This window comes from Prionailurus bengalensis, chromosome A2 (genome assembly GCF_016509475.1).
Source record: "Prionailurus bengalensis isolate Pbe53 chromosome A2, Fcat_Pben_1.1_paternal_pri, whole genome shotgun sequence".
Lineage (NCBI taxonomy): Eukaryota > Metazoa > Chordata > Mammalia > Carnivora > Felidae > Prionailurus > Prionailurus bengalensis.
The window spans coordinates 94,074,503-94,091,551 of record NC_057348.1 but is presented as its reverse complement, the minus strand read 5'-3'; the positions used below and the strand labels follow the sequence as shown (position 1 = coordinate 94,091,551).

At 38.2% G+C, this 17,049-nt stretch overlaps 1 protein-coding gene across 6 annotated transcripts in view; it reads right to left on the bottom strand.

The window, feature by feature from the left end:
- CDK14 (cyclin dependent kinase 14) overlaps nt 1–17,049 on the bottom strand; it is a 605,513-nt gene that overhangs the window by 87,041 nt on the left and 501,423 nt on the right. For all 6 annotated transcript variants that reach the window (XM_043588815.1, XM_043588812.1, XM_043588813.1 and 3 more), the window contains 2 exons: nt 13,881–14,020; nt 7,725–7,868 (listed from right to left, as the gene is read on the bottom strand). In XM_043588815.1, coding sequence (XP_043444750.1) covers nt 7,753–7,868; nt 13,881–14,020 — 256 coding nt within the window. In that variant the 3' untranslated portion in view covers nt 7,725–7,752. The remainder of the gene's footprint in view (nt 1–7,724; nt 7,869–13,880; nt 14,021–17,049) is intronic.

The window sequence follows — 17,049 nt, the reverse complement described above, 5'->3', positions numbered from 1 at the left end:
GAGACTCAGTAACTAATTATTCATTTGCACAACCAATTTGATGTTCTTAAAAGCTTTATTCATGGAAGCATCTCAGAGTATTGCAAACATTTTGTTAAATATACTTGTAATAATTTAGCTAAAATGTTTAACTTTGTTAGACTTGAAATACATTCGGGTTGCAGTTTTCATTACATTTGCTCTCTCTCTGGAATTTTAATGTGTTTAAGGACCTGAATCCCTGGCTTTTGTCCCAGGGTCTATCCCTCCCTGATCCCACTCCCTGTTTCTACCCAGACAAAGCTTCCATGTGAGGAATATCTCAGGAGGAGTGATGAGCATCTGTGGGACAATGGGAATAGTTTCGAGCTTCTTTTTGCCTTCCCTTCTCGACACTGTCATTTAGACATTGTCCTCCATGCATTCAAATGTCATCCTAGACCATCAGCCCACTTCAACTCAAACAGCCTCCTTTTATGCTCAGACACTTCTTAGAGCATCCGCAGACCACAAAGACTGTCTAGTGGGACTCAGCTGCTATCCTGGTATTAATAATACAATACAGTGCACTTAGGGCATAGATGATTCCCTCTGTATCCCAAATTCATAAGAATCAACATTAAATGAAAGGGAAAAATAGAGCACCTGAACTGATTATAACTACTTGTTATATGTGACTGCTAACTTCGTAATAGTTTGGCCAAGCATTCTAACAGATATCTTGCTTACTAGCCACACCACATCTCATGCCCATTACTTATAAGAAAGCTTCATTCACATTATGCTGCTGGCTAAATAGTCCCTCAGAAATTAATTTGGGTTTTCAAAAGACAGAAGATGCAAGTTGCAGTGCCTTCCCCCACCGTCACTCCACAATTTGAAAGCTCATCTGACCTGGATAATTGAATCACAAAAATATAGCTAATTTTTGAGCATGGACTGATGAACCAATTTGTGGAACATCACACCAGTTTCTTCCTCTTTTACCCATTTTGCTTTTCAAAACTCTCAGAGAAAGAAAAAAGAAGAGCAAGGGCAAATTTTAATTTTTAATTAAAAAAATGTCACTCTGAATTCTGCTTTTTAAGAAAAGCACACTGAAATAGTTAAAGGTACTGGAGCATCATGTGAGTAAAAACAATGGTTTAGAAAAACAATGTGTATGTACATGTGTGTCTGTATGTGTGTGTCTGAGAGACAGAGACAGGAAGGGATGGAGGGAGAGAAAATGAATATGATAAAGCGAATGTAGTAAAATGCAAACATTTGGGGAAAGTAGGTGAAGGGTATCAGGAATTCTATGTACTGCTCTTGTAACTTTTCTAGAAGTCTGAAATTATGTCAATATAAAAAATACTTTCAAAAATTCACCTTGGATGAAGCATGATATATTTAACTTTATTTTCATTCTGCTTTGTGACAATCCCAGGACATAATTAAGCAGATTAGACAGTAAAGGCCTTCAAGTCCTTTGCTAGTCCATTCATAGGGTTGGTAGTGGTAATGCAGTCTATAGATCAGAGGTGACCCAAGGAAAGGGAGGGGTGGAGAGGCAGAGAAGGAAGGGAGAGGAGAGAAGGACAGCGTCCATAGCCCCCTATTTTGCATCAGAGTTTAGAGCAGATAAGAGACTCTCCAGGATGGAGGGAAGCTAAGGAAAGGGGGTCGGGGGTGGGATGGGGAAACCACCAAACATTTCAGCCTCTTCTCAATCTGGTGTTCATAACATGCATTATGCATTTGTGGTTTGAAGTACTGCTGATTTCCCGATAAGATGTAGTTTTTCATCTGCAGCAATGTAGGGGTAATGACAAAAACCAGGATTCTTTCAGATAAAACCTGTGAGGGACAGGAATGTTTGTTTCCTCCTCTGCCTGTTATTTCCACAACTATTGTCAACTGCATGAAATAACAGAGATAATAAAACTGTAGTTGTTTGATAGGAAAAAAAAAATCTGTAGGGTCATGCAGAAAAAAAGTTCTTGCAGAAAAAGACCCAGAAAACTTCCTGTTGCTGAAGGAAAGCTATAACCAATACTTGAATTTCTTACACTGTTGTAAGTATTAATGAGTGTTATCTCCTTTTGGGTCTGTAGTTGAGAAAATGCAACATCGCTTAGAAAGAACTTTCGACAAAAATATCACACAATGAGGATGTTGTTACACCATTAAAATTAGAATGTCCCTCTGTACTTGTTTTTTTCCTTGGTAGCATACAGTCAAGGGAAGGTGCCTCCTGGCTATACTCCATGCTTTGTAGAAGCTTCCGAGACTTCTAAAGCCAGAGCCATCCTCTGAGCGGTTCCTTAAGAAGAGGTTGGCCCAGTTCACAGCTCAGCAGACTGGATCAGGGCTCAGTGCTGGGCCTACAGCAATCTACAGTCAGCCAACAGCTTATGGGGTGACTGATACAACAGCCTTGCTCAAAGCATACTTTTCATGATGATGCTAATGCCAATCAGAGCTGCTTGTGAGGAAGGTTTGAATCCGAGTAAAAGAGCTCAGTGATAGACTGCCCCAGAAATAGAGACAAAGGGAAACAACAGAAGCAGGGTTCATGAATAAGCAGAAACAAGTCGGCAGGAGCCGTGAGATGAAGAGAAGATGAAAATGTTAGTTGAGAAAGTGAGCTGCCATCGTGTCACAGCACAGAGGACAGGAGCAGTTACCAGAGCTGAGTGGTGGTGAAGAGGGCCAGTGAAGTGAAGCTCTTACTGGATTCTGATGGACGCTCGGTCTTTGTGAGGCTGTCTGTGCAGCTGCTTAGACTGGTGGCCTTGTTCTTCCTACCTTCCTGAAGCAACCTCAACAAAGACCACTGCTAACTGAAGAAACCTGACCATGTCCCCTTCCCCTGGAAGATCCCAACACCCACTTTCTCTTGGTCTCTCCTGATCCCGTGGCATGGCTCTCTCCAATCATCTGTCTCTGGCCCTCTCACCCTGCCGCCTGTCTTCTCACTTGAAGGCATCCATTCCTCAGACGTTTCAAGCTTTCCTTAAATGGCTATAATCTAGAACTGAAGCATATTTTTACTGATTGAATTTAGTTTAATTTTCCTGACCCCTTTTTTGGAAGTCAGGTAGGGGAAATGCTTGTCACCAGAGCTGTCTGATACAGGGCGCTGTGATGCTGGAAGGATTCTTTATCTGCCCTGTCCAGTAAAGTGGCCACTGGTCATGTGTGGCTAATGAGTACCTGAAACATGGTTCTGCTATTGAGGAAACAAAATTATAATTTAATTTTAATTAATTAAAAATTAAATGTAAATAGCCACATGTGGCTTAATGGTTACTTTGTTCGTCTTCCCTCAGAAGAATAGGGAAGGGAAAGGAAAGGAAGGGATGGATTTTTCTAGTCTGTCCTTATACAGTCCTGATCCAAATAAGTTGATTATTTTACTTCATAAATATATAGTTCTTGAATATTTACTGAAGATGTCATAATATGTGGTTAAAGGGCTACCTGTATTAACATCCTTTGGGATTCCTCAAAGTGCCCATTCATGGACTCTGGGAACTTGTATTTTAAAAAGCTCCTCAGGGTGTGAGAACACCTACTCTACTGAATGTTCAGTTAGTGATGCCAGAGGGTCTTAAGCACAAATGCATTATATTCTGTCTGGAGTTTATTTTCTTTAAAAATCTTTATCTTATTTAATTAAAATTCTGAAGCAATTTATGCATTCTACTCTGTTTACCTGGCAGCCTACTTTTAGGAAATTACTGCTTGATGACTGAGTCAACACATTTTTTTCATTGTCACATAATATTTCATGTTGATTAGGAAAGATAATATGCTATAAGGCAAGAAGGTCACCAAAATATGTATGAGGTTAACTTCTTGCACTTGAACCAAATATAATATTTTGATGTACTAGACTGATATTTGTATATTTATTATGGATTCAATAGGGTCTGAACACCAACTGATTCACTGAAAAGAGATGTTCCTTAATGAGCACATAGCATTTCAAAAAAAAAAAATCTGCCTGAAAGATTAGAGGCCATTCTTATACCTGTATTCAGCAAAAGGAGTAGACAGACTGACCAGGCGCTTCCTGTCTCAATTAATTTGTAATTTTTATTTAGTTTTTAAGATTTTATTTTTTACAGTAATCTCTACACCCAATGTGGGGCCCAAACTTAAAACCCTGAGATCAAGAGTTGCATCCTCCACCAAATGAGCCAGCCGGGACGTCCCATTCCTGTTTCAATTTAGAATGACTGGAAAATTAAGCTCAGCCTCAGGGAGTGTCTGGTATTGCTATGTGCAAATATAAGTGATGCAAATGAATGTGATACTCAATATAGCTTCTGGTCTTTTCATTGAGGGAAATTTCAATGCACATTCTCTCAGACTTTAGGATGGTCTTTACCCTTCAATACTGATAAAAAGAGTGGGGACAACCTATAAAATCATTAGTCTAAATATCTTTAGAGGATAACAAAATGTAGGAAGCACAGTATTTTGATCATCCACTGGCACCTATCCCATTTTAAACTTAGGTGCATGTAGTTTTCTTTTCATTTAATTTGGTTACAAGACTCTGAAACCAAAATTACTTTTTGCTGCAAAGAAAAATGCTTCTCATTAGCTTTTCCACTAAGGCCACTTTATGCAAATCCAGTATTATTAACTAAATAATTGAAATGGCCTTCGTATGCAAGTTTAGAGACAGTTTGGCATTGAGGTAGAGGAGGAAAATTAGGACTTAAAACACTCCCTTCTACTCAGTCCTCCAAACATTTTAAAGAAGTGATGCAATGCATTTTCCACACTGACTCTGTGCAACCCCCTGAAGAGAGGTGGCTGAAATGCTAGATTACAGTTTTAGCCTCACTGGGCCCTCGACTTCTTTCCCACCCTTCGTCTTCCCAATCTCTGGGGTTTACAAAGAACCGGGACATTTGAGGAAGATTTAACATGCCACAGCTTGCTCTAAACAGTTAATTAATTCATCAACAACAAAATCAAAATCTAGGGAATTACATGTTTTTCTGTATGAATACTCTTATTTATGGTAGACTTTTTATTCTGTCATGTCTACATTATATTCATGTCTACATTAATATTCAGCTATTGGTCAGAAAAACTTCCATTGCTCAGATGTATCAGGCCAATATACTGCATTATTTGCTCTCTAAGACAGCCTCATGTAGTAAAATTAAAAACCCACAAAGGTGAGAAATTAAAATGGTTTCTTTTTCTGCTGACTGACAGAAAACTTAGAATCCAGCTTCTCTGCAGCTTTTTTTAAAGTTTATTTATTTTGAGAGAGAGGTTGCATGTTAGTGAGGGAGGGGCAGAGAGAGAGAATTCCCCGCAGGCTCTGCACTGTCAGTGTAGAGCCCGAAGCAGGGCTCAAACTCAGGAACCATGAGATCGTGACTTGACCCAAAATCGAGTCAGATGCTTAACCGACTGAGCCACCCAGGGGCCCCTCCCTGCAGCTTTTCAGAGAAAAGAAAACATAGATGTTTCTTCAATATAATGTTGAATGAAGCCGAGGTATTTGGATTTGGAAGAAAGCAACAAAAACAATAAATCTGAGCTTTGAAAGTTGATGTGAAATGGAGAAAACTCATAAAGAACATATTTGTATCATTATCAAATAATTCTAGAAGAAGCAGTTCCTATAACCTTAAATCTATTTTAAAAAGATATACTGCGGGGCGCCTGGGTGGCGCAGTCGGTTGGGCATCCGACTTCAGCCAGGTCACGATCTCACGGTCCGTGGGTTTGAGCCCGGTCCGTGGGTTCGAGCCCCGCGTCGGGCTCTGGGCTGATGGCTCAGAGCCTGGAGCCTGTTTCCGATTCTGTGTCTCCCTCTCTCTCTGCCCCTCCCCCATTCATGCTCTGTCTTGCTCTGTCCCAAAAATAAATAAAAAACGTTGAAAAAAAAAAAAAGATACACTGCAAAGAAAATACATTTTTGTAAGGGCTTTCGAATACTAATGATTGCAGTTCTGAGCACCTCTTTAAAAGCCTCTTTCCAATTAGTAACTTTTGAGACCTTATGGGCAATGCTTCTGTCCAGTCAGCTTGATTTATTTTTGCCAGGAGAAGCTGACCTGGAAGACCTTCTAGCAGCTTTGACTGGCTAGACTCAGGTCAGAGAGATCCTAAAAGAGCAGAGAAGAAAAGACACACAGCTCTGTGACCGAAGTTCAAACTTGCTGTATGGGAAGCAGCACCAATAAAGTTCACCTTTTGTTTTGTTTTACTGAACTGGCTACTGGATTTATAAAGCCAGGGGCCCTCATGATGGTAATACAGGTTAAATGCTTTGAAAAGCATGTGCTACAAACCTAATGAATTAAAACCGGTCTCAGAACCAGGAAGTAACTCAGCTTACTCTGTGTGACCAACTGAAATTCAGAATGGGAGTACAAACACCATTGAGGGAATGAAGTTGTGCTTCTAGGTAACTTTTTACCCAGTGGGGGGAAATAACCTGAAGAATGAAGAATCTTACTCTTATGTATGTAGTAGCAAGTCTATTAGTAACATTTTCTGACTGGCATTTATACACCTTGTTTTATCTGGGGATCTTTCACCCCCAATCATTCACAAATCACCACCCTACTCCCAAGAGGTCAAAATTTGCCCCCACATTGAATGTGTGCAAAAGCTGAGTCCCCAACATAGCTCAAGGTATTGGCAAATCACCCAGAAGACAACGTGGACAGTATAATTTGTTCTCTTTGCCATGCTGGCAATTGATCCTGTTAACATATTTCATGTTAAGAGGCAGAAGGAAGACAGACTCTTGCAATGCTGTCTATCTAGATCCTTCCATTAACCAGAACATTTAATTATTGAACATCCACATGAGCAAGGAGCAAATATGGGATAGCAAATTAAAAAAAGCCCTCCCCACAAAAAAGTGTGTTCTCTATTTACTTCAGTTATGTTAAAAAGAAAGATATATATATAGGCATAAAATTCACACACACAAAAAAAACCCCAGACATTTCCATCTGGTAATAAAGACACAGCCTTTTCAGAATTTGCTGTCTTATACTTGTTTCTGTGAAGCATGTGTGTCTGTAACAGGCCAGCATGCTAGAGATCGCCTTGTTTGGATTATGCTTTTTCTCTGCAGAATAGTAAAGGTCAAAGAATCGAATAGGAAAAAAGAAAAGCTTCATCATGATAAGGTCTGTACTAGGGGACATGGAGGAATCAAAAGTGAGCTAAGTGGCCCACACAGCAGCTAAGCTAAACTAGGGAGCACACATCCTTTCCAAGGGAAGCAGCCATGATTCAGTTATACGTATAAAATTCTGGCAGGAATGTGAGTGCACTATTGCCAGAGTTGCTGATTTAAAAAAAATGCCAAGAATCCAGACTCTGTAAAATCTCTCCATTTTAAAGTGAAAGCAACTAATTTAAAAAATTGTGTGGGCCAAATAAAGCAAGTCTGTGACTTAGAATATCGCTCAAGGTTAACCTTTTTCTAACCTCCACAAAGAATGTGTGAGTAGTTAAAATGATTTGCTTATAATTGAAATGGTTTGTTTATGACTGTATAAATAAAATACAATTTTGGCCAGGATCTAGTAGGTACCTAAATATATGACTAACTGTACTCTCCTTAGTAGAACCTGTGATCAATGCCATAATGAACATAGAGATTCATAAGACATTTAGGGGAAAAAAATCAATCTGAAATATTTCATGTAAAAGATCTGTTCAATATCTATTCATTATTACTTTCCAGGCAAAGTAGGTCATCTTACCTGTGCTCTCTTGAGAATGTTGTGCTCATCAGTGCTTGCTATTTGATAGACTTTTGCCATAACTATTGTTTTTCCCAAAGGCCCGCATGCTTTCTCCAGCTTCTGGCTGCAATCTTACGTTTGGGACGGTAAAAATAGAAGACACTGTGGACAGAATGAAAAGTTGCCATTTATATATTATGTTATAGATATGCTTACAAACTTTCATTTTAGAAAATGGAGACTGAGATGCAATTCTAGATGTCCTGCACAGGGAACATTGTGGTATGTGTTGGTCGCTGAAAAGTCAAGTGGTAACAGCCACAGACACATTTACACAGATTTATACACACATATGATATCACGATATCATGAAGTAATATTCATGCTCTTATTTCTCCGATCTAGAAAAATTAACTTGGATTGTAAACAACATATCTTGCCCTTTCTTTACGCCATTCTTTCGCTCATTCACTGGAGAAATATTTACTGAGCCCCACACTGTTCTAGGTATTTTGGAATCCTGTAGTGTATAAATCAGAATGAAAAGAAATCCCTGTTCTTATTGATTCCATTTCGGAGAGACAGATGATAAGCAATCAAACAAATATATCAGCTAGTAGTAAGTGTTATGAAGAAAAATAAAGCATGGAAAAGAAACCAGAAATGCTGAGTGGAAGAAGGTCAGTGAAGGCTTTCTTGATAAGCTACATTTGAGCAGACACTCAAGGAGGTGAGAGAGCAAGCCATGCATATATTTTGAGGATAAGCAAGCATGAACTATAGGAAGAGGAAACAACAGGAGAAGACACTAAGGAGAAAGGAAAGAAGCAGGCAAAACAGAAGGGTGCTGTAAAAATACAGGTGAAAGAACATGGTGAGTGACGTGGGGCAGGGTGATAGCAGTGAAGAAGGGAGGAATGGTGTGTGTGTGTGTGTGCGTGTGCGTGTGTGTGTGCATGTGTTTATTTTTTTTTCTAGACAGAGAACAGGGAAGGGGCAGAGAGAGAGAGAGAGAGAGAGAGAGAGAGAGAGAATCCCAAGCAGGCTCTGCACCGTCAGCACAGAGCCTGATGTGGGGCTTGAACTCATGAACTGTGAGATTATGACCTGAGACAAAATCAAGAGTCGGACGCTTAACTGACTGAGCCACCCAGGCATCCCCACCCCACCAACTTTTAAAAAAAAAAAATATTTATTTATTTATTTATTTATTTATTTATTTGAGAGAGAGAGAGAGAGAGAGAGAGAGAGCAAGGGAGGGGCAGAGAGAAGGAATGGTGTGTTCTAGCACCAACACGGTCTGTGGAAGGATTGGGTTGGAGTGTGACAAAAGAGGAGCCATCAAGGACAACTTTCACCAGTTGGAAGAATGATGTTGCCATTTATTGACAAGGGGAAACATACTGGAGGAGCAGGTCTGGAGGAAAAGATCAGGAGTTCAATTTTGGTAGTATTCAATTTGAGATGCCTACTAGAGGGCCACATGTACATGTTGAGTAGTTGCTCGAATATGCAAGTCTGGAGCCAAGAAAGGTGGGACTGGAGATAGAAATCTGGAAGCTGTCAGTGTGTAGATGATACTTAAATCATGAGACCGAATGAGATCATGTAGGCTCTAGGGAGTGTATGCAGATAGAAAAATCTGAGGATTATGCTCCAGGGCACTCTAAAAGTGAGAGGCCTGGCAGATGAGAACTCCACAAAGAAGTCTGAAAGGGACAGTTTAGGGAGGCAAAAGGAAAGCCATGAAAGAGTCCTGTCCTGGAATCCAAGTGAAGGAAATGTTACTAGGAAGGGATAGTAGACAGTTGTGTTGGATTCTGTTGATGGACTGAGATGAGGGCTGGCAAAAGACCAGGATGGAGACTTTGAGAACATCAGTTCCAGAGTGTTGGGCACCAAAGCCTAGTTCAGAAGGATTCACAAGAGGGGCACCTGGGTGGCTCAGTTGGTTAAAGTGCCCAACTCTTCATTTCAGCTCAGGTCATGATTTCACGGTTCATGAGAACGAGCCCCATGACAGACTCTTAGCTGACAGTGCAGAGCCTGCTTGGGATTTCTCTCTCCCTCTCTCTCTCCCTCTTCTACCTACTCTCTCTCTCCCAAAATAAATAAACTTAAAAAAAAAAAAGGATTCACAAGAGAATGGAAGTCTAGGAACTGGAAACAGCAAATACATTTGAACTGGGTATGTTTGTTTTATTTTTTAAATTTTTACTTATATTTACACATTTTTATTCTTATTTATTTACCTACTTTTAAGAAGACAGTGTGGAGCTACATTAATGGCATAATGTTGTTTTAGGATAATACATAGGAATGAGTAGGAAAACTTATAAACCTTAGAGCTGGAAAGGTCCTTAGGGACCACTGGGTCTCTAAATAAGAAATCAGAAATCCACAGAGACCAAGGCATTTGCCCAAAGTTGCCCAGCTAGTTACCACGTGGAGCTGAAGCTAGAACCCAGGTGGTCTGATTCCCAGTTCAGTGCTCTTCTCGCTGCATCAATTTGTTGGCCTTCTTTTACTGCAGATCTGAGTTTTGTGAATTAGCAAATGAATGTAATAAAATCAAGGACTCTCTGCTATGAAGTGTATTTTGTTCATTTACTTTGACAAGGGTAGTTCAGCTTCAATAATTTATGTAACTTGATAGTATACACAGGAGAATGCCCTGTGGTGTATTTGGGAAAAGTAATGAATTTCTTCTAAATCAGCCCTCCGTTTACTTCCCTGCAATTAAATTTCTGTGAAGAAGTGGGGCAAGGCTGTTGGGGTTTCAGGACAGAGGGAGAATGACAGGGTGCCACCGAATTAGCCAGCTTTAACTACCAGATCCCCAGGTATCACTATTCTTGCTCGATAAATTTATAATTCCCCCTTTGGTGGCACACTAACACATTACTTCTAAGTTCTGGTATTATGTAAACTGGTGAGATTTTAAGCGACAGCACAAGAAAGAAAGATATTATATTGTTAAATGTTCTTCCAAAGCAAATAAGTGTCTGACATAAGCATACAACTTACTTTTTATATTAATCCATGGAACAACTGCATGCTTTGTGTAACCAGATTCTATAACACTCGATACTCTTCTCGCAGAGTCTGATATAATAAAGTAGGCCAAGAAGGCTCTTTTAATTTATTTTTGTTCCATTTTCTCCTTTTAACCTGGCTTTGCTTCTGCTTGCATAAGTATTTTCCTTTTGTGGACATTCTTTTAAAAAAATGCTATGAACTATCTTTAAGAATGTAGGCATTGTGGACTGAATTGTGTTCCTCCCAAATTCGTATGTTGAAGCCTTCATCCCCAATGTGATGGTATTTGGAGATGGAGTCTTTTGGGTGATAATTTGGGTTAGATGAGGTCATGAGGGTGAGGCCCACATGATGACATTTGCGGCTTTGTAAGAAGAGGGAGAGAGGGAGAGACAGAGATCGATCTCTCTGCCATGTGAGGATATAGCAAGATGGCTTTCTGCAAGCCTGGAAGAGGCTTTGCCAGGAACAAAATATGCCAGCACCTTAATTGTGGACATCCCAGTCTCCAGAACTATGAGAAATAAATGTTAATTGTTTAAGCCCCCACAGTCTAGGTATATTTTGTTATAGCAGCCTGAGCGGACCAATACAGGGAGGTTCCTGGAATTGATGAACCTAAACCAGTACTTGGTTGCTTAATACAATCCATTCATGGGTTCTGCAACACTTCTTCCCAGGTGGACCTCCTTCCAAATCCCCTTGAAAAGGAAGCACATAAGGGTAACGCCCTTGCTACTGCCATTTGCTAGGTGGTGAACTTTTAGAAGACTCAATACCAATGTGAAATTTAATTTGAATAATCTCTAAATATAGTCTGCAGAATATTAACCTAGATAACAGAGTCCCCAAAAGCAGTCATTTCACCTTGGTTCCCGAAGTTTCCAAAGCCTAGGAATTTTGTTTTGTAAACATGTTTACAAGGACCACCACGTTGTTCTAAATGGAAATGGCTATAGTATTTAATACTGGGATTGTCCTTTCTTGCGACTGGATTTATGCTTCATAATGATTATCTACTAGACACAGAAATAGCATTTCTGTGACTCAAAATTGTTACCGGAGGCATTTAGCAGAATCTTGCTTTAAAAATATAATGATTTTTCATCTTTATTCTCCCCCCTTCAAAAGGTTTCACTGCTCCTGATGTTTAACGTTATGCAAAGACGTGTTTCTGCCAATGAATATCGCCTTATGGTTATGCTTCTGCAAATAGCCTGCTGTGAGCTGATAAAGGGATTAATGCAGCCAAAATTCTTAATCTGTGAAATTACAAATTAAATTCTCATATTAAAAATACCACCCTGAGGTATTTTTTGTGGTTTTAATTCCCCTCTGGTGTTCTGCATACATTGTGCTTGTTAATGACGAGGACAAGGCTGTCTCCGGTGGCAGCCTGCTGCCGAGTGATAATGTGCAGGCATTTACTTACTGATAGAAACTGGATTTAACCACTGGCTGATAAACTAAGTGGCAAGTGGGTAATAAGTCCATATTAACAGAAAAGTACCACTACAGAATTCAGAATTCATAGACCATCAAAATCCTGGCTTAAACTCAATCATCGAGTCAGATGGGATTGAGATGTCACCAAGGAGGAGTGATATTAAGTTACAAGTTATACTAAATAGGAAAACAAACCATATGTTTGAATTTGATGAGCCAAAAACTAATGGGCCCATTTATATCTCTTTTTCTCAGTATAGGAAGATGGATCACTAATTCATTATTTTTCCATAGAAATTTTATCTTTAAAAAAAATGGGAATAGCTAGCATAATGGTCAATGGGTAGAGTTTTAGAAAGAAAGTAGGGCAGAGTATAGAATAAATATGGGTTGGGAATATATAAAATGTTAAGGAAGACTTACTAAGCATAAGGGGGAGTAGTGGATTAATATATCTATAGACAGTTTAGGGTAAAAAAAAAGAAATCCAAATTAAATGTGGGATATCAAAAATGATTTAGGGTAGAAATACCCAGAGGAGTTGTTACTTGGGACTTAGCTGCAAAATAAAGGGTGATGTTGTCAAGGAGAATCTAATACTACAATGGGAGAAAAAGTTAAAAGTCTAGGAGATTAAATAACTATGTTATGTACCCATAAATAACTTTATGTTATGTATGGTAAGTATGTACCCAAGGATTAATAAATATATTATAAATATCTATGCATACATGCAGTATATTAATTTTTAAGGCAGTCAGAAAAGAGTGTGGGAAGGAATATGTAGAATTGGCATTTGGAAAAGAACGCATCGCCATTGAACAAAAATGTTCTTACTGCAATAGTGTTTCGCAAAATTTCACAAGAATTCTGTTTCACACTTTGGAAGAAAGATGAGATCCTCCCAGCCATAAATCTCCCAAATATTTAAAATGTAATTGAAAAAGGCTGTGTAAATATGAACACTTTTGTAAAAACAAAACAAAAACCCACCCAGGAATGTGTTTTGTTTTAAAAAGATCCAGAGAGGAGCTGTCTGTATGAATACCAAAAGCATTTGTAGTTAAAATGAATTACAAGTCTTCGGTTCCTACATGTCAATTCAGTGCATTAGCCAATTGCCAACTCTTTGTCAGCTCACTGCATAGCAGCCCTTTTTACCGTTATTGTTACAACCAAGATGGTCTCTGAGAATCAAACAAAAATGAATCATTTCTCCTCTGTGTACTGCAGCCAGTTAAAAAGTACTCCATGCATGAAGCACTAAATATGTAAATCATATTTTCCTTTTCCTTTATGACTGCTCAGATCATTCTTTTGGACACATACATAATCAAATACAAAGACATGCAGTTGCAGACTGCAGAGCAGAGATAGCAAAAAAAGGAATCCATTTTCTTCCTCTGTCTGGTAAGCTAGGAATTGAATGGCAGGATTCCACTAAATATATACACACATGACTCCCTTTCCCTCATTCTCTCTCTCTCTCTCAATCTCTCACTAGCCCTCCCCCAACCCCTGCATATAAATGCATACACACACATATATGTGTACATGTAATGAGTATGCAAACATACATAATCTTGCATATGCACACATAAAAACATGAACCTTCTATAAATATGTTACACATAGATGCTACAATGATACAGCTTCTTTGATTGGATGTTTCAGATTTGTCATACTCACTATCGGTCAGTTCCCATAGCCGTGGGGGCAGGTCACTAAAATACTCGTGGCTCAAGGCAGCCTGTGCTGATAGTCTGTTCTTTGGGGAACACTGTAGGAGCTTGGAGGCCAGATCCTCTGCATAATTCACATAGCTGAGCCTGAAAACACAAGCAAAAAAGAGAGAAATCAGACCAAACAAGAAAATCCACTAAATAAGACATAAAGTTCACCTAATGGTTTTTGGAACTTATTTATTCCTGGCCAAAAAGCAAGTTAAATTATCTGCTGAAAATAAAAAGAAGCAGAATTCATGTTGGTTCTCAGAGTATCTGTTAATTTAAACTAGCTTTTACTCTCGATATCTCCGTTTCATTGATTTAAAACATTTCTAGTATAAGTAAAGGGTTCATACTTTCAGGATAGAACAAGGTGCCGAGATAGAAAATTTCAGGAGATAATTTATCAAAGAGTTACCAGAATTTGTTCACAGAATCTACCTATTGCATACACATCTGGATACATTTATAGGAAAGTTAATACAAAATAATTAGGAGAATTAAAATAAAACTACTACTAAGTTCTCTAGTTACTAAAGTTACTTTTCCTCTAAGAATTTACATTTCCTTACATTGAATATAAAATTATTGGCATAAGTACCCTGTCACATATCAACAATCATAATATTAACATGAAGTTAACAAAGGGAATATGTATAACCCACATGGGGCTGAATTAATTCAAGATGATCATTAAAACAATGGTAGATAGAAACTATGTGTCGTAAGATTACCAAAAAAGCAGAGAAGTCAAATCTCCCATGTGGTACAACTTCCAAATGCATACCAGATCACACAGTCCAGCCCGGCCTTTGTTTTCGTGGAAACTCTATTTCACAACTCAGCACAATCAAGCTCAGATAATTAACATAAAAATGATAATAGAAGTATTCCTGATAATGGCTGACATTAATGGATAGTTGAACACGTGTCAAGCACCTTCGTAGGCACTTTCCACACACCCTTGTATTTATTTAGTTGACCAAGGGAACTCTGTTTCCATCTAATGGCAGTGCAAGTGGATTTCTCAATTAGCACGTTGAGTGGATTTAAACCCATCTACAATTACTTGACTCTAAAGTGGTTTGCATTTGTTTCAGAAAATTTCTAAAGGCAACCCGTGGATTCCTGAGTGTCTGCTGTAACAAGGGGCAATAAAGGACACTGACTCTCAGAAAGAGCCAGAAAGTGTGAGGGCAAGTTGCATCTGCTGGTGAGTATTTTTTCAAAAGTCTTGAAGCTACTAAGCACATGGTCAATGAACTTTCTTCAATAACCAACAATTCTCCCCCTTCTTGTACTCAAGCTGCTCTTCAGCATTGATTTAAAATTGTTATAGGGGAGGGGAGGATTGAAAGTGAGGAAGAGGAAAGGAGGTAATGAATTTGGGGAGCAAAAGAAGCAGGGAAAGAGCAAAGAAAAATACTACTCGGAGGACCCCCCCGAAGGCCTCTCTAAGTCTTCATAAATGAAGGTCTTACAGATGGGTTCAGTATTTGCTGTAGTGGCTGTTTAAAAAACAACTTATCAGTGGATTGGTTTTAAATGTCTCAGCCTGGAAAAGACAAATTTGTCCACAGGAAAAGGAAGCATTCTCTAAATTCTCTACAGTTTTTTTTTTTCTCCTTTCCTTTAAGAGGGGCCACAGCCATCCATATTATTGCTTCCTCTTCCTAAGATTTTCATTATTATAAACTTCATTAACATCTTTTAAAATACCAAAGGCAAAGTTTGAGATTAGGTAAAGTTCATGGTAAAAGCTGCACTTATATTGAATGTGCATTTTATATATAATCATGGTGAACATGATCATTGGTATCAATTTTACATAGCTTTGATGAAACAGAACAACAGTGCCAGACTGAGACTAGATTTGAGTTTTGGGGCTTAATTCTGTTACAAGAGTGATGAACCACCTTATGTCTACAGTCCTTCCAGCTCCAATATGCAATGAATCACAATCTGTATAACTGTCGATTACATTCAGACTTAGTGCATATAATACCTAAATATAAAGAATTAACTGATATAAGACAATTCCATTTCACCTTCCCCAAATGGACTAACGTCAAACCTTAAGGTTGATGAGATAATCAAATGCTTATTTGTGATATGCAGGCTATATACAAATATTTAAATTATCACAAAATTATTTTAATTTAGAATGCTTGCTATTTCCTCATTTGCATTTCAAGAACCACTTTTATTCCAACTCTCCACATTTTCAACATCACCGTCTGTCATTTCATGAACCACTTTCTGAGTCCATCCAAGTTGTTTGAGATATGACACTTCCAGGATACCTTATTTGGATATCTTCTCCCAAGCCATAAGTGCACGTTATCAGAATGCCAGAACGATTTGGTTGTCTTCACTCTTTATTTAAAAATCTTCCCTTGTAATTCCATTAAATTTTGTTTTATATATTCTAGAGCTGGGTAATTTAATGTGTAATAGTTTAGCACTTTTATCTTTCCCTGGTAAATTTAGTCTTTAATCTCTCTGTAGTGAACTTCTTTATTTTCAGTAAAGCTTTTGGACTAACGTTCATTTTTTTTTTCTTATATTCATTTAATGACCTCAGCTTTTGTTTAGTACTTGCCTGGTGTACCTTTGTCATTTTCTTGCTTTTAATGTTTCCTATCCATAATTTTAAGATACCTCTTTCACAAATAGTATATAGCTGGATTTAATATTTATCCAAGGAGAAAATTTAGTCCATTTACAGTTTGTGATTACTGACATATTTGGAATTACTACTAACATCTTAATACTGCATTCTATTTTATTCTTATGTTTTTTTCTCTTTTCCTGCCTTCTTTTAAATTGAATTTTAAAACTGAAGATCTCCATCCTCTATTTTAGAAGTTACACATTCTATTTCTATCTGTTTAATGATTACTCTTAGCTTTTTCTTTCTTTCTTCTTTCTCATTTCAGTATTTATTTAGATGTTTAAACTCTTGCACTAAGTTTTTACAAGCTGATGGACACCTACAAATTGTTTTTCCTGAAGAACTGTAATTATACATTCCAGACATTATAAATATATGATTGAACATCAATACCCAGCACCAATTGTCTTACCAATAAATATTGTTACACAGATCAACAGGAAAATAAAATATTAGA